The sequence below is a fragment of the Ambystoma mexicanum genome, chromosome 4p (assembly GCF_040938575.1).
Source record: "Ambystoma mexicanum isolate Mex_15411 chromosome 4p, UKY_AmexF1_1, whole genome shotgun sequence".
Lineage (NCBI taxonomy): Eukaryota > Metazoa > Chordata > Amphibia > Caudata > Ambystomatidae > Ambystoma > Ambystoma mexicanum.
Window position 1 is genome coordinate 1,221,981,837 of NC_090927.1, and position 26,587 is coordinate 1,222,008,423.

Consider the following 26,587-nt stretch of genomic DNA (forward strand, 5'->3'; position numbering starts at 1 on the left):
TTCTCCGAACTACTCTGCCTCACGGACAGACCACCCATTCGCCTTCCTAGGGGGCCAGCTCCTTTTCTGCGCAACACAGGTGCAGGGTCGTCCACCCCGCTCCACAGAAGTTAGCCTGTTAGGGAGAATTCTCAGAAATGTGCTAATTCCCTCCACCTTAGAGACCCACAGCAACTTTGCTGGATTTGGAGGACTTGATTTTTTTAACCTGGAGAGAGTGTGACCCTTTATTCCCACTCTCTGATGTATTTCATTGTGATTTTGATCACTGTGTTTCTTTTGGTTATGGAGTCTGACAAAATCCATAGGCATCATCTTTTACATTGTATCCCACAGCACCTTCAGTGCATTGACACAGGGAAGTCTTTCAGATTACCTTCTCTTGGATAAACTACTGTTTCCAAGAGCAGTAAAGTGAAATTGACTTTACTTAGCATTGTAACTTTCTAGACCCAGCAACACCCTATCTTAGAGTGCTGGAGGGGTGACCTAGTATCCTAGAATAATAGTTTATCATTTAACATGTTTAATGTTCCTTTCCTCACAGAATGGCTGGTGGCAGTGGTTTTGTTCGAACTACCATAGTGTATCTTTACCGCAGGCTGCGTTCGCAGCTAAACTAAAGCGCACACGTGAGCCATCTTTGTCAAAATGGCCCTGGTCGTATTTTTTTGGCCTTTTCTTTGTGGAAAGGTCCTTGAGATTTGCTCTGTGCGCCAAACCAGGTTTGGTCTCTTTCTTCATTTTGCCTTTGGCAGGGTTTCTGAAATGAAACCCGCCTCTGGCTCCACAATGTCTGGGGTAGGCAGGAAGTGAGGGAGGTGCACGAACTCCCTGTACTTAGTCTCCTAGGAGAACCAAATGCACTCTGTGGTGATTGGCTAGCTGAGTGTTCGGCAAGGACAGCCACAGGCTGGAGTGAATGGGAGAGAACTGTATAAAAGGCGAGTCCTTTGGCTTGGAAGGCAGAGACGACCACTGGACAAAGGAACCGAAGAAGAACTTGAAGAGGACGCCTGCTGCAACTCCTGGACCGTTGGTTTGCCCAGTGAAGCCCTGCTGCAGTGCCGAAACGCCAAGTTTGCATCGACGGAGAAGCCCCTGCAAGGACGACTTCTCCCCTTGAGTTGATGGGACCAATCAACTCCAAAGTAAGCCACCTGGACATCATCTCAGAGCTGGTTGAATTTCCACAGAGTTGCTGCTGGAAACCGTTTAGCCAGGGAGAGGAACACCAGATTGTGTGCCTTGCTTTTAAGAAGGCTCCGGACTCCCAAGAAGCAGGACTGACCAAGCCTGAGCCCCCTCAACAGAGTGCGGGACCCCAGAAGCAAGGAAAGTCCATCTCGACAGCCAAGAACCGCGGTGTTGCTATTTGTGGTTGACGCGAGGAGCTGAAACACTGAACAGCCACTGAAAGTGAAGTTTGCCGGTTGCAAGTTCTGACCGTTCCAGTGCATTGCAGGAGTCCCCTGACGTCCTCCCTCTTGTCCCCATGACTAAGGCCCAGGAACAGTGAGACCTGCAGAGCTGCACAGGAACAGAAGTCATCTCCTGCATCTTTTCTTCATCTTTAAAGGTACTGTAAAAAGTCTGAGAGAACTTACCTCTTACTGTAGAGTGCTTGTCACTTCTGCAACTCATGATTCTTCTTTTCATCAAAGACTCCTAAGAACTTGTGCAAAGACTTTTCCATTTACTGACCAGAAGTGCTTCATCCTATAGAAGACTTTTGCCCGTTGACTTTGGCTTAGCCTATTGAACTGAATGAAGCTTCTAGGAAAATCTAAAAGTACTTACCTGCTTAGGAATATGCGTGGTCTCTTGTTGTTCTAATAACCTTTGCCCTTTACCAACTTTTAAAGAGTATTCAGAATGCCAACAGTAAGATATTAATGTCCCAGCACCCTTGTTATTGAAGTCACTGGTGGGTGTAGGTTGTCTGTGGGCCATCCCAAAAGGGTCTACTGATTCAGAAACTCAAGAGTGTACAGTATTAAAGTGTATTTGTGTGTTACTATTCTATTGCTCCTTTCAGAAGAAGGCTTTATAACTGACTGATAAATAAATTAATTGTTTATGCAAGAAACCTTGAGTGTAAGAGTTTATTTGAAAACCTTTAACTTTGAATCTTTGTGTAACTCCACTACAGCTTACATTTCCCCTCTTGAGATAAGCCTGGCAGCTCAACACGCTACAAGAACTGTGTAGTACAAGCTTATACCAAAGGTTGGGTTCCTTGTACCTGTAGTCCGAATTATGGTTTGTGATCCCAGAGGGTACTGCATACAAAGTCTGCCTAACATAGCCCTTGCAGCATGTGGTTCCTGAACAGGCACGCTGAAGCACCTCTCGCAGGCTAACCTAGAGCTCATTCAGGGGACCAGGAGCAATGCTACCAGGAGCCAGTACAAAAGTAAATGGGCTAGGTTGTGTCTTTGGGCGGACTCTAAAGAGATGATGTGCTCTCCTTCTCTGCGCATATTGCAGGTGGACACATGCCACGCCTTTTTGGCAGCCATAGAGGCCTGCAGAAATTCAGAGGAGACTTTCTCCTCTTCCAACCAGATAGTCAGAAGACATTTGGCAGGCCTCTCTAGGCTCTGCCGCCCTTCAAGAAACCAAACCCTGTGTGTGACCTCAATGTAGTGCTGGGCCCTCTGTGCACAAGCCCTAAGAGCGGACATCAGGCTCGTCATGATTAAGACGGCTTTATTAGTGGGCCTCGTCTCTGCTCGCCGAATCAATGAGTTCCAGGCTCTGGTGGCCTCAGAACCCTATACCACGTTTCATAGAGAGAAGATGGTCTTCCTACCCAAGGTACCCTGCGCTTCCCATGTAAACGAGGTAACCTTACCTCTGGTTTTTGCTGAACCTAGGACGAGGCTCAGAGGGTCTTGCACTGTCTGGTGGTCAGATGTTCCCTGAACTTTTTATCTGGACAGGACCCAAGGGCTTCCGCAAGTCGGATGCACTGTTTATTACCTTCGGGGGTCAAGGCCCAGGTATCGGGCATCCAAGGCCTCTATTGCACAGTGGATGCCTCCGCCTCCATGGAGGCCTACAAGGGGCAGCACAGGCCTTTGTCGGCCAGCATGCACGCCTATACTGTTGGAGCCAAGGCCATAGCATTCCAACGGCAGGTTCCGTGGCAGGTCATCAGTGGGGTGGCTAACTGGCCACCCTGTTGGCTTTCTGTAAGCAGTACTGTTTGGACACCGGCTCCAAGTCAGACCCAGCTGTCGGGCAGGCGGTTCTAAGGAATCTATTTTCCTAAGCAGGGTCTCCTATCCAGTCTGGGGCTACATTCTCCAGCCTGGTGCTACATTCAATTGTAATCGCCCATGCACTATGGAGGAAAGGGGACGGGACGAAAGAGTAATTAATAGTTACTCACCGTCCATACTCTTAGTCCATAGTCACCTTTCCTCAATACGTCCCACCATCCTCCCCCTTAATACTGGTGTCATTAGGTAATGGTAAATATTGTCGACGCGTTTTTAGGCAGAATCCTGGGCAGTGCCCTTAGGGACCACTAAACACAATTAAGACTACAAGTGGTAATACAAGTTCACCTTTGGTACAAGCCTGTACTACACTGTTAAAGTGGTAGCAGTAGCGGAGCAGCTAGACTTATCTCAAGAGTAAATGAACAGTAGTAGAGATTACACAAAGGACCACAATTACTGTGACTCAAGCAAACACTGACTCAAGGTTTCAGGTAAAAAATATAAGTACATTTATTTAAAACCATCTGTTCATAAAACACTTCACTTTTATAAATTCAAAACCACATGTAAAATACACCACACACAACCACTTCCACTTGTTCCAGTAAATTCAAGGTAAATACATTAGGACTTGACAGACCGGTGTTGCGATACTAAAGCGTACCCGCGGATAGAAATGCTCACAAAGTTAAATCACACTTTGTACTTTAGAATTTCAAACAAGGGAAAAGGGGATACAATCACAGGCAATTATTTTGTCTAGGCAAGGGAATCAGAGGACTTGTTCAAAGATACTGATTAAAGTCAATAGGCCTGCGCCCGTGTCAATGGAGCAGATGCTCAGTTGCTGAGGATCACACATTGAACAGTTCGAGATTCGAGATGCTAAGAGTACTTAGATATTCTCAAATGAAAGGAAAATATATAGGAGGGAGGGAAGAAAGTATAAATCTTCGTGGAGGAAATGGGTTCACCCCGATTCCGGATGGCCAGTCGGAGAGAACAACCAAATGTGCACAGTACCTTATTCCGTTGGAGAAAAGCTGGTGCCATGGCAGTTGTTCCTGGTAGTTCCTGCAGACTCACGGTTCCTCTGGCTTCAGTCGTGGGGACAAGGACTACGTCTGGAGCGATCTGCGCTACCCAGGGATGAGGCCAGCAGCAGCGAAAAAGACAACGATGAATAAAAGGTGCGCTCCTTTAAATCCGGGGAGGGCTCTTCTGATGGCTATCCGGACCACTACAGCACAGCAGTGATTTCGACCCAGGAGGGGGTGCTCTGACTGAAGAAAGGGTGAGCTGGTTGATCCCACCAGGCTCAAGGGAAGAAGACTCCGGACTGGATCTTCTCTTGTCATTGAAGGGTAGATAGCTCAGGACTGCAGAAGGGCTTCACTGGGACTCGGGGTTGCAGCAGCCGTCTACTTCTCCGCTTCTCTTCGGTTCCTTGCAGTTCCAGTGGCAACTCTGACTTCTAGCCCAAGAGTCCTTCCTTTTATGCCAAAATCCCCCATTCACACAGCCTGGCTGTCAATCACTCAGCAGGGGGATTGTCCAGCCCAGACAACCACCTCAGCCAATCAACACAAATTGGGACTTGGGTCTCCAAGGAGACCCTGTGCAGGGGGTGACTACACCCCTCCCTCACATTCAGCCCACCCAGACACCCAGATGCCAAAGGAGGGCTTCTGGTCAGAAGCTCGCCAAAGGTCGGCCAACAAAGGAGGCAAACCTGGTTTGCCAAGCAAAGAAAAAGAAAGACCCAAGAAGGATGTTAACAAAAAAGAAATGGTGATTAAACCCAACCAGAGCCGAAATAAAAAGTATTTGGGCAAGCGGTTTTAAAGTTCGAGGCTACTAAAATAGCCTAAAACGGTACCATGTTATGTAATATAATCGCGGTAGGAAAATTAGGTTAGATACCACTGCCACCAACCAAGTCTTAATGTTAAGGGCGCAAAACAATGCGCAAGACGCACAGATAAAAAAGGCTAAGAATTAACCCTTTCCAATACTCCATATAAAATGGGTTGTACTGGATCCGTGGTTAAAAGTGACTATGTAAAGTTAATGGCACATTACCCTTTTCGGGGGGGACAGTAGTCAGCCCCAGAAAATGGAGTCGGTGGGGAAGTCTAAAAGACAACCCTGTGTCACTGCACTGAAGGTACTGTGTAACACACAAAGATTGGGGCTACTGAAGTGGTGTACTCCAGAGCCCACAATCACAAAAACACAATTGGAATACACATGGCAAAACACAGGGAGGAGTGGGGGAAAAGCTCACACTCTTACCTGGTGGAAAAAATAAACTCCAGAAATCCAGCAAAGCTGCTGAGGGACTCACTAGGTTAGGGAAATTAGCCATAGCATGAGAAATCTCCCTAACACGCGTCTATGGGGACTGAGTGATGCTGGTGGGCGGAGTCAGGGGAGAGGATGCTCCCAGGACTGCGTCCCAAAATTTAATGGGGAAGTAGGGTTTTCTGTTGAAGAAAGTGCTGTCTCCCGTCCCTAGAGAGGGACGCCATGCAGTATGGAGGAAAGGGGACTATGGACTAAGAGTATGTTAGTCACTACAGTGAGTAACTATTAAGACATGCTACTGAATTTGGAAATGTACTTGTCATTTTTTTTTACTGATAATTGTTTTCATTTGTTGTGTACTCCATTATGAGTACACATTTTTCAGTATGTTTTATTGTGTATGTGTTATCTAAACCATATGTAATAATGATGTGGAACTATATATTTAATCATTGTACAGTATTATGAACTTAAAAATCGGGTACATCTGTTTAACAGACGATCAGTACATTTTAAACCATCCAAAGTTCTAACATGAGACCTTTCTTGTTAAGGCAATGGCGTAAATTCCTTGCAGTCGAATGGAGATCGGGATGGTTCCTCACTGCAGTGGCAGAATGATACCAGAAGCGCCACCCAACCGGGTTCTCAAACAAGAAAAGACAAGAAAGATGTTCTGGTTTGTATTTTTCAAATAATTTTTTGATTAGCCATATATTTAATGTACATTCAAATTGGCTAAGGCTTCCAGAAAGGATTCTTTCAAAGTGTAATTTCAATGGATGGCTTTCTCCCGCAAATTCCTTATCAGATTCCCCATCAGATAGATGTCCCTTCCAGCGTCAGCTGTTCTGACAACATTTTGATAGGGGCCTTCGTGCAACTCAACTCTGCCATGGATTCATCGCGAATCGTTGAGGTGGCCGTCGACTCCATACCTCAGTTCCTTTTTTCCGCACGCTCGACATGCTGCTCGAGGTACGGCTCTCATGAGAAAATTCTCACTGCGTTTCTTTCCAATTGTTTCCTATTCAACGTTTTGTGATTAAAATGCCCATTCCCAAGCCGTCAGGTTTCAAGAGGTGCACCGACTACAACTCAAAGATGCCTTTCACTGACCCACACAGGATCTGCATGTGGTGCTGGTTGTTAGGCAGAATCCTGTGCAGTTCCCTTGGGGAACACTGCAAAAAGATTAAGACTACAGGAGCAGCAGTAAACCCAATTGGTAGCAGTCTGCACCACCCAGATTTACCTGGCAGCTGTGGCTGAGCAGTCAGACTTCTCTCAAGAAGAGTAGGGCAGTATGCAGAGTATACACAATAGGGCCAAAAGACAGTAGAGCAAACAAACACTGACCAGAGCTTTGTATAAAAAGTATATAGTTATTTATTTAAAACACACTTTAAGTAATACACTAGCACTCTCAATGAAAAGCAATCTAAAACACAGTCAGGTAAATATATACACCTCCCTTGATAACTATCGGACAAGTCAGGGTTAAGGCACAACTATTTGTTAAGACAGGAGTGAGCGCTTAACCTAGATGGCACTCCAATAGTTTAGGTTAAAAAGCGAGAGAAAAGGCAGAGCATAAACTAAAACAGTTCCCAACACTTAAGAGTTCAGAGCAAGGGGAGAAAGGCAGGTTATACTGTAGAGCCAAAGTTCATAGGCCAGGCCCACTTTAAATGGAGCAAAGCGAAATGTGCCCAGGATCACACGGTTTAAAGTGCACTGAAAGTCTTTGCAGAGTGTTCAAAAGAGGTTGGGGTGAGTCAAAAGATATAGTTAGAGGTCTGGAGCCAACCCAGTATAGAAGCCAAGGATTTAAGGGTAACCTTTAGCAATCTGTAGAAAGCAGAGGCCAGGCAGGACACAGTACCTTAAAGAGAAAGGAAGCTCCAACGGGGGCAGTTGTTCCTGGCAGTGGTTGCAGTTCGTTGTTCCCACCAGGGGAAGAGAGGATCTCGTCGAGGAGGAAACTTGGAGTCTTTGCACTGCACAGGGATGAAACCAGCCGTGGAGTTCCCGATTAAAAGGCGCAGTCCTTTTATTCGCGGTCAAAAGTGATGAGCTTGACTATCCGGCCGCCGGGGTGCTTGGCACGGGCGATTCGACCAAGGGCCGTCTTTGGAAGGCGAAAAGGGTGAACTGGTTGGTCCCACCAGCTCAGAGGAAGAAGACTCGTCCAGCAGAAGATCTTCTCTTGTCGTCTGGAAAGTGGTGAGGTAGCTGCAGCAGGGCTTCACCGGTGGTGTCGTCGTTGCAGATGGCTCAGCTTCGTCCCTCTTTGGATTCTTAGGTCCTGTGGTGACTTCTGAAGTTCCAGTCCCAAAGGCCCTGCTTTTATGCAGAAAAACCCCCATTCATCAGCCTAGCTGTCAATCACACATGCAAAGTGGTGAGCCGGGCGGCTCACCACTGGGCCAATCAGAGTAGAGTGCGACTTGGGTTGCTAAGGTAACGCAGTCCAGGGTGCCAATTCCCCCCTCCACCCTTCCTGTCGAACCCAGACAGAGTGGCACCATTTGGAGGGCTTCTGTGGAGAAGCCCGCCAAAATAGTGGAACAAAGGGTTCGACCTTGGTCAGAGTTACAGGGACGGACACAAACATCATTTTAGAATCGAATTCTGGCAAAAAGACCCAACCGTTGATTTAATATTAAATAAATAAACCAGCGGTATCTTTAACATTGCACCAAAAAGTGGTGCGTTTAAAATGAATGGGGAAAATCCCATAGAGAATATTCCGGTGGAATATATCGCGTGGTAACCACTGCCACCATCCAGAAACTCGACGAGGGGGGACGGGCCAGTGCCCCCTCGAAAACAGACCCAGGGGCAATCGAATTACCCCTTACCATTACTTCCACAATATGATGGTTTGTACTCGTTCTGTTCACAATTTTGGACTAGTAAAGCCAATGGTGACTTTACATGCCCTGGGAGACAGTAGTCAGTCCCAGGGTATGGAGTCTGTTTGGGGGTCACTGTGACACCCCTTTGGTACTGCACTGAGGGTGCTGTGTACCACACATACAGAAAAACAGATGATTCCCTATGGAGTAAAAAGAAACCCCATAGCCCATAAGCACATAAGTCAAAGACATACCTCAAATCTTGCCTAAGAGTGGGAGTAAGAGTCTCACTCTTAGCAGGAGAAAAAAACAAACCCCAAAAATCCAGCAAAGCTGCTGGGGGACTCACTAGGTTTGGGAAATTAGCCTTATAAGAGAATTCTCCCTAACACTGGTGGAGTGACGCCCACCCCCTGACCCCTTTTGAAGTCACCAACTCAGTCGGCTACTCAGTTGGCTACTCGGTCGACCGAACACGAGACGGAGTACCCTACTGCAGAGAAAGAGGACAGCAGTCATAAGAAGGCTAAAAAGAGATCAAACTTCAGGAGCCATTTCTCAGCTTACCCCTTCGAATGGACTGTGTCCTCCCACGTATTCCTCATCTTTAACTATGTTGTCTCCCAGCTCTGCTGCTTCGGAAAACATTTTCACCAGAGGGCACTGTGTTGGTGGCTGTGTTCCAGGCTGCAGAGTCGTTGTTGCTCGAGGGCCGCTGTCGAGCATCAATGTCATCCACTGTATAAAGGGCTCGAACAGCGCCTGTTACCTCAGTTCCGTTTTTTCGATGCTTAAAATATTTGAGAAAGCGTCCCAGACCCCCTCGAAGATGCCGCATGGAGATCATGCCTCTACCCACTCTAAAAGTGGCAGAGGGAAATCAAAGTCTAAACTCGCGAGAGCTGAAAATGAGTCGAGAGTGTCATCAAGGGAAAGTTCCCCAACATCTCGTACTAAGACGAAACCTGCGGTGCATAAATCGGTGGTAGCGGAATCAACATCGAAGTCGAAACTCGACTCGACACAGTCGACGACTACTGCGTCGAAACCGCCAGCACCTTCGACAGTATCAAAGCCTCCTGCGAAAACGTCGAAGACAGCATCTTCTTTATCGACGCCTTTATCGAGGCATTCTTTTATCCCGATACCCAAGTCATTGCCATTGCCCATACCTAAGTAAATACCACCCTCTTTACCTGAAAAAGCTTTCCATCTTCAACCCAGACAGGAATTTTTCAGATCCATGTCATCCGTTTTTGAAGAACACTCCTTTGAAGAGGATGTCACTTCAGCTGGAGTTAGGTTTGGAGCCAGAGAAGTCCCTGAAGAGCTACTGGACCCGAATTCCTAGATAACAGATCTTTGACTTTCTCCAAAATGCCAGTTTTAGACACTTCACCTGAAGTGGAATTTGAGAGACCAAACCGTACAGATCATGCTGATCCTAGTTATAGAAATATCATGGGCTGGGTCATTGATTTTATGGGTTGGATGGCCGCTTCCCCAAATTTCAACCAGGATGACCTGACATGACGGACATCCTGAGTGAAGGTTCTCTAAAAGATTGTGTTCCTCCATTCCATAAAGCACTTAAGAAGAGGGTGATGGTCAATTGGAATACTCCTGATTCTATTTCAGCAGTAAACAAGAAATTTGTACCAAAATATAGGCCATTTTTATCATATCCAGAATATCTATCTAAATATCCGTCCCCTGAAAGTCTAGTGGTTCAAGCTGCAACCTCCGCTAGGCAGTCAGCTTACCCATCAATAACACCAGAGAGGGATGATAAAAAAGTTGATGCTTGGGCCCGGAATGTGTTTTCTTCGGGCAGCATTGCCCTTAAATCGACTAATGTAACTTGTACTTTAACAAGAGTTACATATACCCTGTGGGACTGCATGACATCAGCGGCTGATCGCATCCCATAAGGTGGACAGAAGATTGAGAGCCATCTCGGACTTCAGAAATTTGAGGAGAAGGGGGATTCACGTCTACCCTTATCTGGACGATTGGCTAATCAGGGCATGTTCACCCCAACGAGCCCAGGAACATCTGGCCTTGACCTACCACTTCTTACACAGACTGGGCTTCTCCCTCAATTACAAGAAGTCACAAATGATTCCAAGCCAAAGACTCCAATTCATTGGAGCAGTACTGGATACTTCCTCAGGGAAAGCCTCGCCTCCCAAGGAGAGCGCTCACCACATTCTGCAGATGGTAACAAAGTTTCAAAATGCCCAACCTCTACCGTCATTCGACTTTCTAAGGTTGCTAGGCCTCATGGCATCCTGCATTTTTCTGGTGCCAGGGTCCAGATTAAGGATGAGATCCCTTCAATGGTCCCTCAGGACTCGATGGTCCAAATTTTCTGGGGAGATGTTGGATCTTCTGCAAGTCCCAGCCAAAGTGGCTCAAGATCACCTATGGTGGGCTTGCAAGGAGAATATCCTCAAGGGGGAACCTTTTTGGCAACCATTGCTGGAGATACCGGTAGTGACAGACTCCTCACTTACCTGGTGGGGAGCCCACACCAACGATCTGACAATCAGCGGTCTTTGGTCTCCATTGGAGTCCAAACTACACATCAACCTTTTGGAGCTGAGGGCAATCAGACTAGCGCTGAAGGCTTTTCTGCCCTCTCTACAGGGAAAGAATGTCCTGATAATGACGGACAACACCGTGGCCATGTACTATCTCAACAAAAGAGGAGGCGTAGGATCACTTGCTATGCAGCTCTGGTTCTGGCCAATGCAAGAAGGAATCTCTCTATCGGCAGTTCACCTAGCCGGAGAGCTGAACACAGTGGTGGACGCTCTGAGCAGGCAGACCACAGTCTCCCACGAATGTGAGCTATCTCAGGAAGTCCTTCAAGCGATCTTCGCCCTTTGGGGAACCCCTCAAGTGGATCTGTTTGTGACCGGTGCCAACCGGAAGTGCGAGCTGTACTTCTCTAGGGAATTTCCTCCAAGAGGAGCTCTAGGGGACACGTTCGTGGTGGACTGGGTTTTTCCACTCCTACCTGTTTCCTCCAGCCCCCGTGATTCCTCAGGTAATCAGGAGTTTGAGAAAGTTCAGGAAAACCATGATCCTAATTGCCCCGATTGGGCCAGGAGGACGTGGTACCCAGACCTTCTGGACATGTCCATCTGCCCTCCAATACGTCTTCCACAAAGAGAGGATTTTGTCTCGCAAGAGGAAGGTCTGGTTCTCCATCCGGAGGTCGAAACACTCAGCCTTCACGCATGGTTTCTGAGAGGCTGAGATATAAGGATTGGCACCTCCCGGATGACGTAATGGAGATTTTGCTTTCGGCCAGAAGGCCAGCAACAAAATCCCTGTATCGGTGTCGTTGGCATAATTTCAGTAACTGGTGCAGGGAATATGGATCCTTTTCTTTGTAATTCTCCAACAGTACTTTCTTTCCTCTTACACTTGGCCAATTTGGGGCTCCAAATTGGCACTATAAAAGGATATCTGGCAGCGCTATTTATCTTAAAGCATTCCTCTGAAGAGGTGTCCTATTTTAAAACGGCCTTAGTAATTCAATTCTTGAAAGGGCTAATAAATGTGTACCCCCCCCCCGCCCGCCCTGTTAGGGAGAATGCTCTCTTTGGGCTGACTTTCCTAACCTAGTGAGTCCCCAAGCAGCTTTGCTGGATTTCTGGAGTTTGTTTTTTCCTCCTGCCAAGAGTGAGACTCTTTTTCTCCCACTCTTGGACATGATTTATGGTATTCCTTTGACTGGTAATGTGTTTTATGGGCTATGGGGTCCTTTACTCCATAGGGTCTCATGTGTTTTTCCTATGTGTGTTACACAGCACCCTCCGTGCAGTAACACAGGGGTGTCATAGTGACACCCCACCATAGACTCTATACCCTGGGACTGACTACTGTCTCCTCCCAGGGCATGTAAAGTCACCATTGGCTTTACTAGTCCCAAATTATTAACAAAAATCAGTACAAACCATCATATTGTGGACGTACTGGTCGGAGCAATTCGATTGCCCCGGGGTCTGTTAGTCGAGGGGGCACGTCTCGGTCCCCCTTGATCGAGTTTTGGCTGGTGGTGTGGAAACTACTTTTTATATTCGACCGCAAGTATTTCCCTATGGGATTTTCCCATTTTTCGAGGCTACCAACTTTAATTATTTAATTCTCATAGCCTCGAACATACCGCGGGTTTATTTAATTAATATTAATTCTCCAGTTGGTATTTTTTGCCAAGACTCGATTCTAAAATGACGTTTGTGTTTTCTTCTGTGACTCCAACCCAAGTCGAGCCCTTTGTTCCACTTTTTGGCGGGCTTCTCCACAGAAGCCTCCAAAAAGTGGTGCCACTCTGTCTGGGTACCACAGGGGGTGTGGGAGGGGGTTGTAACGCTCACCTGACTCCCACGGGGGCGCTGGCCTGGTTTGCGCTGCTGTGACCTCGTCTAAGGTGATGCGCAGGGTTCGGAAGACGGACTGGACCGGGCCCCAGATCTGGCTTGTCTGACTCGCAGAAGTATCCTTCTGTAGGTGAGAATAGGGGGTTAACTGTCTGCGGGGTAATGCAATCGGCCTCCCACTTACCCCTCTCACCCTCCTCAAAACCCTTCTGTGCTTCCCCGTAGCGTCTCACCTTAGGGTCTGGAAGGACGAGCTCTCCATCCTGCTTCTGATGCAGGGGCGCGTTGGTATCCAGTTACGTCACTGGATTTTCGGATGGGTGAGAACCAAACTTGCTTGGCTTCCAGGTAAGTTTTTTCTATAAGTGGTTCCCCTTTTGTCCATGCATTAATGTTCTAGTGCTAGTGTCTTTTTCCCCTTAGGGGCCGGGGTCCGAAAATGCCTGGATGCGGCGCGGACCCGAAATGAAAAGGGAATGACCCAACAGGTAAGTCTTGACATGGAGTTTTAGCTTCCCTTTTCCCTTCTTTCTCTCACCTTTGTTCTTGTCTTTTTCTCCCTAGGCGCGGGGGCGCGACTGCGAATCCGGATGGTCGCTGCTGAACATGGAGGCGCCCTGTAAAGGTGAGTAGAATGCGGCGCTGCAGCGATCAATGCGATGTGCTTTTAAAAATAAATGTCTTCCTTTTCAGGATTGTCTGCGAAATGTCTCTGGGATGCAGATTTTGCAGGTGAGGCCTTTTCCTTCTTCTGTTCTCTTGTTCCCTTCCTTTGCAGGTGATTCAGGATGCTGGCAGGTGTGGCAGAAGTCAAGATGCAGGAGCAGACACGGTGAGCGTCCAGCTGCTAGATGCAGAACAACGCGAAGCACGTCTGGCTGATCGGGTGTGGTTTAAATAGCCTTGGAAGAAGTTCCTAGAATGTGTCCTTCCTCCAATCAGGTATGTATCCTTCCCTGACCACGCCCGGGTGGTAAATGAGTCCCACAGGTAAAGTAGTTCCTTTCAGGCCTCAAGGAGGCCGGGGTTCTGCAGCATGATCTGCATCAGGTAAGTGCACCCAAACACTTTCATAATGAGCCTGGCGCCTATGGCGCCAGGTCTGACGTTTTCTATGAGCCTGGCGCCATAGGCGCCAGGACGCTGTCCAAAGGGCCCCTATAAGGGGTTGCTGCGACCTTCCCCGGGGACTTGATGTCCACTTTCGGGGACGCAGGGCCTGAGCCTGCTCCCCGGGAGCGGGCATCGTGACAGGGTTTAGGCACCCTGGACTGAGTTACCTTAGTAACTCAAGTCGCACTCTTGTGTGATTGGCCCAAGGTGTGAGCCAGCCCGGTATGTGGTCGAACTGCCCGTGCCAAGCACCCCAGCAGCCGGATAGCCACTCGCCACTGAACCGCGTATCAACGGACCGCTCCTTGTACCTGAGAAACTCCGCGGCTGGTTTCTTCCCTGGCAGTGCAACGGACTCCTGTCTTCCTCCACGACGAGATCCTCTCTTCCCCCGGACGAAGCACCGACTTGCATCCGCTGCCAGGAACAACTGCCCCCGCTGGAGCGTTCTCAGCACTTTAAGGTACTGTGTCCGCCAGGCATCCCTTTTTAAAGATTGCAACAAGGTAATAACTCCTTAACCTTCTGGACTGGGCTGGCCGCCTTGACCCTCTAACTGGTCCCTTTCTTTGATCCAACTCCTTTTTGAACCATTACAAGACTTTTGTGCACTGCAACCGTGTGACCTTGGACACATTTCGTTTCGATCCTCTTAAAGGGGATCCGGCCTACTGACTCTGAATTCACGGTTTTACTTTGCCTTCCCCTCTTGTTCTGTTCTTGTAAAAGTGTTTGGATCTGTTTCAAGTTGTTCTCTGCTTTTCTCTCCCTTTTTAAAAACAAATTATTAGAGTGCCGTCTACGTTAAGCGCTCACCGCTGTCTGAAAATAAGTGGGGCTTTACTTAAGACTTGTCTAATATTCTTTTAAGGGAGTGTATATCTTTTAGTGACCGTGTTTTTTAATTGCTTACTATTAGTGCCTGTGTGTTTTTCTAGATGTGGTTTTAAATAAATAATTATACCTCTTTTACACCAAGCCCTGGTCAGTGTTTACTTGTTCTATTGTGTGCTCTTGACCTATTGTGAATACTCTGTATACTGCCTAACTCTTCTTGAGGGAAGTCTGACTGCTCAGCCACAGCTACCAAGTGAATCTGTGTGGTACAGACTGCTACGAAGTGGGTTTACTGCCAAACACCTGTAGACCTAAATCTTTTGCAGTGGTCCCAGAGGAAACTGCACAGGTTTCTGCCTAACACCCCCACCCATGCCCTCCCCTCAGAGACCTTTTTAGGTGCCCATCTGGGATTTGACTCTACTTCATATCAAAGAGGACTCTTTGCAAAAGCTGTCATTCATTTAGTCCATAATTGAAATTTCTGGTACTCCCTCCTCCAAATTCCTACTGCTTTGGGATCCTATCTAAAGATGAGGAATACATGGGAGGACACAATCCATTCGAATTCTTTCGATTGGATGTTCCTCCCACGTATTCCTCATCGACTCTCCCAACCTACCCCTCCGTACAGTTTACACCAGTTGCACTCGAACTTCCTTAAGAGCCTGAGGACTTAAAGCCTGATCAGCTGATGCAACCGTGAACACTGTAAAAACAGAAGTAAGGTAACGGACGCTGCTCGAGCCCTTTATTCAGCAGATGACATCGACGCTCGACGTCGCCCCTCGAGGGACTACGACTCCGCGGCCTCGAACACAACGCCCTCTGGTGAAGAATGTTTCCGAAGCAGCAGGTCTGGGAGACAACATATCTAAAGATGAGGAATACGTGCGAGGAATATCCAATCGAAAGAACGTTACAGTTGGTAAGTAACTTGTTCTTCTCACAAGAAGTGTCCCTATCGTTACAGGCATAATTATGCCTCATCTGAGGAGCGAGGTAGGTCCCAATCCGGCTCGGGTACGTTCAGAGCTGAATGGGAAGAGTTTAGGGAGCAAATGCTCCAGATGATGGAGGCTACTGTGTGCACGTGGAAACCCTCATAGCAGAAAGCCAGAGAGGTACCAGTTGCGCCTGGTGCTACCGGCACCAAAGAGACAGATTCGAATTCAGCACCTTCGGGCCCAACATCAACTGCCGACCAGTCGACCATGACATGGATGCCGCTGTCGGCATCGACATCAAGGTCGATCTCAGCGCTGGTATACAAGACGTCATATATCCACCAGTTAACATCATTCTATGACAAAATGGCCTTCATTTTCAGAGATGGGGGGTTGGGCGGGGGAGTGCAGGCTCTCGATTTTCAGCCGGTGCCAGGAGGATCAGGTGGCAATTTTTCGCCGATCAGGCCGACCTCATTAGTTTGGCTGTAGGCATATGCAACACCAGTGGCTTGGCCACCTCCCCCGACCTGGACACTCCACAGGCCCAAACTTATGGCCATGTGAATGACCAGTATCGAAGGACGGTGGAGAGTGGTCGATGCCTTGGGCTAGTGTGCCCCTTCAAATCCGCTGTCAGCTTACAAGCTCACAGATTTCGAGGCAGATGTCCACCAATGACTTTCATTGCGGCCATTTTAGACCCCCATTGCCTCTGTTTGCCAAAGAACTAAATGTACAACGCATTGTGCTGTTAACTTAGAATATAAAGGAAGACTTGAATGCAGAACTTACCTCTGATTTGTAGGTTTACTGTTTAAAAATAAATCTTTAAACACAAAGTAATTTACTTTGCAAGTTTATAATTATTTACGTAATTCTGGCTGACCTGTTCAGCATCAAGGTGTGCAGGGGACAGGAGTGTCCGATACACTTCGGGCACCATCTGTTTTTTTATTTGGCAGCAACCCTGCTCCACACCTTCAGTGGACTCTGAGTTGACAAACAAATACATACCCGTGAGGGGAGATCCCATATACTTGTCGACTCCCTCTACGCCGGGGGGGTTTAGTGGTCCAGGCAGCATCAGTGAATACTAGGCTGTCCACTTCGCCCTCTTACTTAACTGACTAAGAGTCGAAGTTATATGATGCCTTAGCAAAGAAAGTATTTTCCTCGAGTAGCATGGCTCTCAAGGCAGTAAATGCTTTTCGGTCCTTTTCAAGTAAACTCATTGCCTTTGGAGGATGATTCTGGAAGCGGCGGAACACATCCCGGAAAGGGAAAAGAAGGAAGGTTTTCTGCGCTTAGTGGTGGAAGACAAGGATGTACCCTGCCAAAGCTTGTAATCAGGCCTGTAAGTTGCAGATTGTCTTGGCAGGGCTATGGGGGTCGGCTACAGTGATGCGCAAGCACACCCCCCTGCAGATTTCGGGGTGTTCACCCAATGTGTAAAATCCAAGTTACTCGACATTGGCTTTGATGGCGAGCATCTGTTCGGTCCTAGGGCCAATGAGTTCTTAGAAATATTCAAGGAATCCAAATAGGCTGCAAAGTCGCTGAGGTTTGTCCCATTGGGTATAAAGGCACAACCCCCAAAATCCAGGGAAGGGCAGAGGCCTTTCGCGCACTCCGGAAGGGCCAGCAGGGCCTCTAGGGGGCAACAGAAGACAGCAGCAACTGTGGGGTCGGCACCGTCCGCAATGTTACGCTCACCTGGTTCCCACGGGGACGTCGATCTGGACCGGCTTGGTGCCACGTAGAACCGAGATGATTGACTGGACACCCCCACTTACTTCGTTTGTCGGCTCGTATGAATATCTTTCTGCAAGGAAGAAAGGGAATTAACCTCCCGTAATTCGAGCGTTAACCCACCTTCCACTCCCGTTGTCTGCCCACTGACCACTCCCGATGTTCCCTCTTGTTCTCACCTGATGGTTTAGAAAGGTGGGCTCTCCATCCTGCATCGAGTGCAGGGGCGCGTAGATGACCAGTTACTTCACTGGCATGGAGGAATTGGTGAGTTCCAGTATTGACTCTAGGGTCCAATAGTTTGTAAGAGTTCAAATGTCTGATGTTCACTCTTTCCGATTCCTTGTAGGTTGCCAACTTAACCCCCACGAAGAGTCCAAAGGGCAGTTGGTGAGAGGCAGGTAAGTCTATAGTGGTTTTCCCCCAGGTGAGTATGCAGCATGGTCTGCACTAGGTAAGTTTTTAGAAATGAGCCCTAACTGGGGTTTTTGGGCATGCTCTGAATGGCATGATGCCTGCTTCCGGGGTTGCTGGGCCTGGTCTGGTTTCCCGGGGGCAGGCATCATGACACGCAAAGCCGCCTTGAGTTCTCCCTCCGTTTCCCCAGTTGGAGGGAGGATTGGAGATCATGTGCCACAATGGTGGGAGATCACTTCAGATTCCTGGGCATTGCAGCTCGTCCAATGGGAGAACGGTCTACCCATCTTGCGAAGACCCCCAGACAGCCCCCCCTTACCCCTGCTCCCATACAACCAGAACAGGAGCTCCAGGAAGAACTGTGATCCCAGTTATTAAAGGGTGCTGTGGAAAAGGTACCTCCCGAACAGAGAGAGACGGGCTGTTATTCCCAATATTTACTGGTACCCAAGAAGAAGGAAGGGCTGCATCCCATTTTGGATCTCAAGGCCTTGAACAGGTTTCTGAGGAAGGACAAGTTCAAAATGGTGATGCTACGAGAAATACTTCAGGCTCTGCAGTCACAGGACTGGCTGGTGTCGTTAGATCTGCATTCTGCATGTTTCCATGTGCCCATCCATCAGAGGCACAGAAGAAACCTTATTGGGGACAGACGCTATGAATTCAAGCTGCTCCCCTTTGAGTTGACCTCTGCTCTGCATGTCTTCACCAAGATGATGGCAGTAGTGGCGGCGTATCTCCGGAGATCTGGCATTCATGTTTTTCCATACCTGGATGACTGGTTGATCAGGGGAAAGTCCTCAGAGCAGGTTTCGTCTCACCTTGAAGACACCTACTCGCTGCTGCACAGGCTAGGCTTCTCCCTAAAACTTCACAAGTCGCACACAACGCCAACCCAAAGGCTTCAGTTCATCGGAGCAGTCCTGGACACTCGGGAAGGGAGTCTACCCCCGCCCCCCAAAGGAAAGAGTCACCAGTGTGTGACAGATGGTTGAACTATTCCAGAGCCGCACCAGCTTGCTGACTGTCTCCTTCCTCCGCCTCTTAGGCCTCATGGCTAACTGCATTTTTTTAAATGACAGAAGCCAGGTTACGCTTGCAATCTCTGTAGTGGCTACTGAGGGCTCAGTGGTCCCAGTATTTGGGCACCCTGACTGATGTTCTCAGGGAGTTGAGGTCGGTGGCCAATGATCTCACGTGGTGGGCCAACACAGACAACATGATGGCGGGAGCACCTTTCTGGCCTCTGTGGCCCCAGGTCAGGTTGGTCACAGACGCGTCCCTGAAAGGTTGGGGAGCTTGTTGCAGCGATCTGCACATGAGCTGCCTTTGGTCCAAGTGAGCGGTCAATAGGTGGAAGCTGCGAGCGATCAGGCTAGCCATGAAGGCCTTTGAGTCCTCTATCAAGGAGGATCACATACTGATTATGACCGACAATACAGTTGCCATGTATTGCCTGAAGCAGCAAGGAGGTGTACGGTCTTTTCCTCTTTGCATGGAGGCAATGCAGCTGTGGTTCTAGCTGTTAAGAGAACCAGATCTGTCGCGGCAGTCCATCTGGTGGTGACGGAGAATGGGCTGGTTGGACGCCCTGAGCCGACAGAGCACAGTCTCATACGAGTGGGAGATGTACCAGGAAGTTCTCGAGATCTTTTCTCAGTGTGGTACCCCAAAAGTGGATCTCTTTGCAAAGGAGTCCAACAGGAAGTGCAGACAGTTCTCCTTGAAGAAATTCCTGGCAAGAGGCATGCTGGGCGATAGTCTTAGTGGAGTAGGTCTTCGACCTCTGTTAGGGAGATTTATCATTATTGTGCTTCATCCCCTCTCCTTGGAGACCCCCAACACTTTTTGCTGCACTTCTGTACCTTTTTCTTTTAATCCCGAGTGAATGGAGCCTTTTTCCACTCATTCATTCATGTGGGCTCTGCCTTTTGGAACTCTATTCTTTATCTACCTGTACTATGGAGTCTGTATTCTTCATAGCTCTTAAAGGCATCTGTGTTTTTTACTATTGCAGCACACAGCTCCTTATGGGCAGTGTTGCTGGGGACCCCTAGGGTTCTCCTTTAAGATTATTGTTCTACATCCTTGAGTAACTACAGTTCTCTCCCAAAACTCTATAGTCTGAGAGATTGGCACCCAACACATTCAGTGAAGCAAATTGTCCATTGTCCTGCCTTTCGTCACCAGACCAAGGAATCCAGAGGTCGGGTCCAGAGCTGCCACATCGCAGAGGAGCCAACGCGAACACTTTCTTCCAACCAAAGGTACTGTGGGAAAAAGGTATTGCTTACCTGATTCCAAGAAGTCGCTACAGCGTTGGAGTGCAAGTAGAGGTGTCTAGGGCAACCCCCTCTTATCTCTGACCCAAGCTGCTGCTTGTGGCCCCTTCTCGAGTCCGTTATTAGGTCTCCTTTAATAGTTGCTAACTTGCTGCTTCAATAACTATAGACTCTGGAAGAAATCCGCAGGACCTCTTCATTATTCACTGTTTGTGAAGAGTTTAAGCCCTCTCCGAACTGCCTTTAGCTTGGGTTGCGTTTTTGACTTGAACGACATTCCAGGCACAGAAACCATCTCTAGAACCTTGAACTAATCTCATGTTGCACGAACTACATATTTTCCTCCCTTTAAGTTACTTTTCGATATGTGTTGGCAGACTAAATGCATTGCCGTATGACCTGTTGAAAACCGCATGCGTGCGCAATTAGCGATAATAGAATAACCTGGTCTTTTTCCTTTCTAATGTTGCTACAATTGTAACCGCGAACAAACACAAAAGTGAAAGTGCCCTTTGAAGTGTATTATCAAGTGTTACGAGAATTCTCATTTCAAATGGATTGTTCCTCCCACGTATTTCTTATCTTTGATAAATCCACTTCCAGCTTGCTGGCCTCAGAAAATATATCCAGTAGAGGGCGCTGCGCGTCAACGTCCCTCGAGTCGGTGTCCCTCGAAGGCCTCCGTATCGGCACCAACATCATCATTGGTATAGACTCGCGCAGCGTCCATTGCTCAGTTCCGTATTTCCGCGCTTCGTAAGCCTCTAAGACGCAATGCTCGGTTCCTCAGTGAATATTTTCTAAACTTCGATTTTATTGAAAAATTCTTTGAATCTAGGATGGCATCTTCGTCCGCATCGACACTGCGATCCTGTTTCAAAAAATGCCGGGATTGTGGAAAAAAGATGTCGTTAACCGATCCTCACAGGATCTGCCTGTGGTGCCTGTGCTCAGAGCACCAGTGTTCGGAATGTGAAGTGTGTATGTCCATGACGGTGAAAGCCTTGAGGGAGCGTAGTGGGAAGCTAGAAAAAGGAAAGATTGTTAAATCTTCTACCCCTTCGAAATTGTTCTCGGCCGGATCGAGACATTTGTCTCCTCGCCATTGAAGAAAAAATTCCCGCTCGAGATCTCGTAGTGGTTCTTACCACTCATCCAGATCGAGACATGCTACGAAGAGGCGTCATAGATCACCTTCTTCATCTTCAAACTCCCCAGAAAGGGTCATCTGCCCCACTAAACAAAGCCCTCCAGCTAAATGGGAGGAATTTTGTAAAGAAAATGCTAAGGGTCTTCGAGAACGCGGTCTTGTCCCCCTCGGAGATGCCTGGAGGTGATAACCCGGGTGAAAGACCCGTAAAAGAGAAACGCAGTGAGTAGTCTACCTCGGCAAATAAAAACCCTCGAGAGCGTCATAAACCCTCGAGTAGAGACAAGGGCCCTTCAACACCGTCGTCAAAGGCACCTTCGACACACAAGACCACGTCATGGACGTCGTCGTCAACCCCGATGAAGGAGAGACCATCAAAGCCTCATGCCCCGACCCCACCATCGGCACTAGGGGTGTCGAAGTATCCTTCAAAGGTGTCAAACGGGGCATCAACGACATCGAGTAGAATTCCGATTCTCTCAGACATCGAGGCCATTCTGTCACGAAGTCCAGAATCCAAGGCGCAGGAGCGACGTAGTACCAACCACCCCCACTTTGGTCGTGGACCCCGCAAGTCAGGGCTTACACGGGTTTCCTGGACCAGAGCAGGGAAGGAGGGTTAGGGTCTCGATGGTTGGATAGGTAGAGGGAATTAGGTAAACCGGATTGAGGGTGAGGTAGAGGTTATGGGTGGGAATGGGGTTTTTGCAGGGAAAGATTGGTTGCTGCGCACTTTTGTTCTGGTGTCCTCAGCCTTACTAACTACTTGTACATAAGCACCAATTTGCACATGAGAACATTCTCACACTCCCTAACCCTAAGTCATCAGATCAGTACAGGAGTTAGCATGCAACTTAGCTCTGGTCTTCTGTGTCTTGTCCGTTGAAAAGCAGTCGCGTCCTTGGCACTTCTGAAGGATTGTTCTCAAAAGCTCCAGGCTAAAAGAAATTAACGAGCATTAAAACATGCCCTCTGTCATTGTCTGCATTCACCTCATGCAATTTCCACTCTCACAGTCACACACACTAAAATGCCCCCTCAAGGCCTGTATCGTGCTATTGCACTTATGCTACGCAAGCGATCTTCTTGCAGACCCCTGCAAACGTGAAAGAAAATGCACAAGCGGTCTTCCTGCAGACCCTTGTGATCATTTTGTGCTTTTAAACTGTGGTAGGTATCTCCGGTGCTGTGTTTTCGCCTCACGGGTCTGCTATGGTCTCCAAGAGGCGGAAAAACCCCAAAAGACAAAATCACCCGTGCATAGGTTAATTTATCCCAAAAGAATGCCGCCGGCGCATTGAGCGCCGAAGTTAGGCCACTTAGCTTTTCGTAGCGGTGCAGGGGCTCTGGGTGGGCAAGCGACCCCCCCCCCGCACTTCCCCCTCGATCCCCCTGGGCCCTTAGCAAGGAGGAGTACTTATCTCGTGTGGGCGAGGGGCCGGGCTGGTGCTCGGGTGGGGCTGGGCCCCTCGCGTGTAATTTTGCAGGAGCTCCGGTCCAAACGTCTTGTCGGCATGGAGTCTCAAGCGCAAGCCCCGTGCTCGGGGCTCTGCGCATGCGCGATGGGGCGGCCGCGCCCTTCCTGGTCTTTGATTGGTCCAAAACGTCCCTGGGCATGCTGGGGTTTGTAGTCTTTTGGCGCCGGCTGCTGGGAAACACAGTCTTTAGCCTCTTTCTCCTACACATGGGGCAAAGCAGCCTTTTGTATGGTTGCATCTTTTTGTCTCTCCCCACCAGTGCCCACAACACCCCTGCGCCCAACCTGCCTTGTCTCTGCCTACCTGAGTCCCTGACACATACTCTAGTGTATAGACGCGGTTGTAAGTTTGTCGAGACTTATCAAGCAGTGTCGACCAATTTGGCTCACTCATCACTTGAAATGGGTTTTACCCCTTACCCACGCTCTGACTACTTCAGAGCTTTGCTCTCTATTTATGAGGAAGGGGAAGACTCTGATAATGAAAGGCCGTTTGACTTGCAGACTACAAGAGTTCCTATTCCAGAGGAGCTAATAGAACAGGAAGTCAGATTAAAAGATCTTCAGGAGTCTTTACAGGATGCCAGTGGCATAGATACCTCTCCAGAGGCTGACTTCGGCAGACCAGAACCTGGGGAGCACGCAGAGATGTCTTACAGATCGCTTATGGCGAGAATTATGGAGTTTATAGGGTGGTCAGCACCTACACCCTCTTTCCAACAAGATGACTTAACAGACATCTTAGATAAAGGACCTCAAGAAGACCCTATAGTTCCTTTTCATGCAGCATTACAGAGAAAGATAACTGCAAATTGGGACACACCAGAGGTTATCCCTGCAGTAAACAAAAAGCTCTCTGCGAAGTACAGAACGTCGGCCTCAGATCCTCTGTACTTAACGAAGCATCTGATCCCAGAGAGCTTGGTAGTACAGGCTGCGACTTCGTCAAGCAGTAAATCGGCGTACCCCACAATACGACAAGATAGGGACAAGAAATTTGACGCCATGCCTAAAAAGGTCTTCTCGGCACTTAAGTCAGTCAACACCACTTGCACGCTAGCAAGATTCAGCCACACCCTTCGGGAGTGCTCTTCATCAGCGGCTGACCGTCTCCCAGAAGGGGAGGAACGAGATGCATTTTTGAATATCATCAAGGATGGGAAAGATGCGATGTGCGAGTCCCTCCAAACTTGTCTCGACTCTGCTTACAGCATCAGCAGAGTCATGGTGGCCAGAACCACAATCTGCAGATTTGCGTGGTTGAGGAACTCTGGTTTTGCTCCTGATGAACAAGCCACGCATCTAAATATGCCCTTTGACGGCACCTCTCTATTTGGCAAGAAAGCTGATGACAGTTTGGAGAAATTGCAAACCTCCAAAGCGGCAGCCAAATCCCTTGGGCCTGCAATTCGTCAAACACCAAACCGCCCCATAGGTACGTCCTGGAAGGGAAAGCCCTTTCGTTTTTACTCCGCATTCGGAAAAGGGAGATGGCAGCCATCTCAAAGGGGCCAGAGACGATTTACCCGTAGGTGACGGGTCAAAGGTACCAAGTCCGCATCAGCAGGTGCTGCCTTACCCTCAGCATCTGCGTCAGCCGCTCCAAAACCCGTCTGAGGTCTCTCCACACAAAACACAAATAGGAGGCAGGTTAACTCAACATCTGACGGAATGGCAGGCTATTACGTCAGATGCTTGGGCATTGGAACAATTGCCCAGTGTACTTTCCTACACACTCCTCAGAGTCATCCACCTGGGAGCAACTCTTTGAAGTTTCCAGGCCCCCTCTTTATGCAGGAGATTTTAGACCTGCTAGAGAAAGGTGCCATAGAACCGGTACCTGTAGCAGAGCGGAACAAGGGTTGGTACTCCCCATACTTCCTAATACCAAAAAAGGAAGGAGGATTGAGACCCATCTTGGACTTAGGAGAATTCAACAAATTCCTCAGGAAGGACAAGTTCAAGATGGGAACCCTTGCGCAGATCCTTCAGGCCCTCCAGTTTCAGGATTGGTTGGTATCTCTGGACCTTCAGGATGCTTACTTTCATGTGCCTCTCCATCTCAAGCACAGAAAGTACCTGAGGTTCGCCATTGGCAGCTCTCACTATCAATTTCGAGTTCTGCCACTTGGGCTAACCTCCGCCCGAGGGTCTTTACCAAGTTAATGGCGGACGTGGCAGCAAGTCTAAGGAGGGGAGGGATTCATGTCTACCCCTATTTGGACATCTGGTTGATCAGAGCAGTGTCCTGGAACAAGCTAAAATCCATCTAGATTATGTTTGCCACTTCCTTCACAAGCTCGGCCTCATGGCATCCTGCATTTTTCTAGTGCCAGAGGCTTGCCTGAGAATGAGATCTCTTCAGTGGGCGCTAAGATCCCAGTGGTCACAATTCTCAGGAAGGATGTCAGATCTCCTACAAATGCTGAACAGGGTAGCACGAGACCTTCAGTGGTGGGCATGTCAGGAGAACATCTTGAACGGAGAACCGTTTTGGAAACCATGGCCGTAGATAGCATTAGTCACGGACGTCTCACTCACATGGTTGTGAGCCCATACCAACTACTTAACCATCAGCGGTTGCTGGTCTCCATCGGAGTCCAGACTACACATCAACCTATTAGAGCTGAGAGCAATCAGACTACCATTGAAAGCTTTTCTGCCATCAGTACAGGGAAAACATGCTGTGATAATGACGAACATCATAGTGGCCATGCACTACCTCAACAAAAGCGGAGACATAGGGTCACTGCCACTGTGCAGAGAGGCAATGCAGCTCTGGTTCTGGCCAATTCAAGAAGGAATCTCTCTATCAGCAGTTCACCTAGTCGGAGAGAAGAACATGGCGGCGGACGCTCTGAGCAGACCGACCACAGTCTCGCACGAGTGGGAACTAGCTCAGGAAGTCCTTCAAGAGATCTTCACCCTTTGGGGAGCCCCTCAAGTGGATCTGTTCGCAACAAGTGTCAACAATAAATGCAAACAATACTGCTCAAGGGAATTTCCCCCGAGAGGAGCTCTAGGAGATGCGTTTGTGGTGGACTGGGAGTTTCCACTTCTGTACATATTTCCTCCAGTCCCCGGCATTCCTCCCGTAATAAGGAGGCTCAGGAGATTCCGGAAACCCATGATTCTAATTGCCCCGGATTGGGCCAGAGCAATTTGGTACCCGGACCTTCTAGACATGTCTATCTGCCCTCCGATTTGTCTTCCACAAAGAGAGGATCTTCTCTCGCAAGAAGCAGCTCAGGTCCTCCATCCGGATATTGGGACTCTCAACCTTCACGCTTGGGTTCTGAAAGGTTGAGATACAAAGATTGGGACCTCCTGGATGACGTAATGGAGGTGTTGTTTTCAGCCAGAAGGCCAGCAACTAAATCTTTATACCGCTACCATTGGAACAAATTCTGCAGCTGTTGTAGGGATAAGGATATTGACCCTTTTTCATGTAGTATATGGTGTTACCTTTCCTACTCTATCTGGCAAATTCAGGACTTCAAGTTGGCACAATAAAGGGTTACCTCGCCGCGTTATCAATCTTTAAACGCACGGGTGAAGAACCCTCATATTTCAAGTTGCCTCTAGTCATTCAGTTTCTAATGTCTTTCCCCCAACTCCTTTTCAAGTTCCCCTGTGGGATTTAAATCTAGTCTAAAATTTCTAATGGACACTCCATTTGAACTTCTTAATTCCTGTTCATTAAGGTTTCTCACTCCAAAAACAATCTTCCTAGTGGCTTTAACTTCTGCCAGAAGAGTAAGCGAACTACAAGCTTTATCTTGTAAAACTCCACATACCATCTTTCACAAAGATAAAGTAGTTC

At 48.4% G+C, this 26,587-nt stretch overlaps 1 protein-coding gene across 4 annotated transcripts in view; it reads left to right on the forward strand.

The window, feature by feature from the left end:
- Positions 1–26,587, forward strand: part of MAP4K3 (mitogen-activated protein kinase kinase kinase kinase 3) — a 2,398,077-nt gene that overhangs the window by 1,512,673 nt on the left and 858,817 nt on the right. For all 4 annotated transcript variants that reach the window (XM_069606874.1, XM_069606875.1, XM_069606876.1 and 1 more), the window contains one exon: positions 6,092–6,216. In XM_069606874.1, coding sequence (XP_069462975.1) covers positions 6,092–6,216 — 125 coding nt within the window. The remainder of the gene's footprint in view (positions 1–6,091; positions 6,217–26,587) is intronic.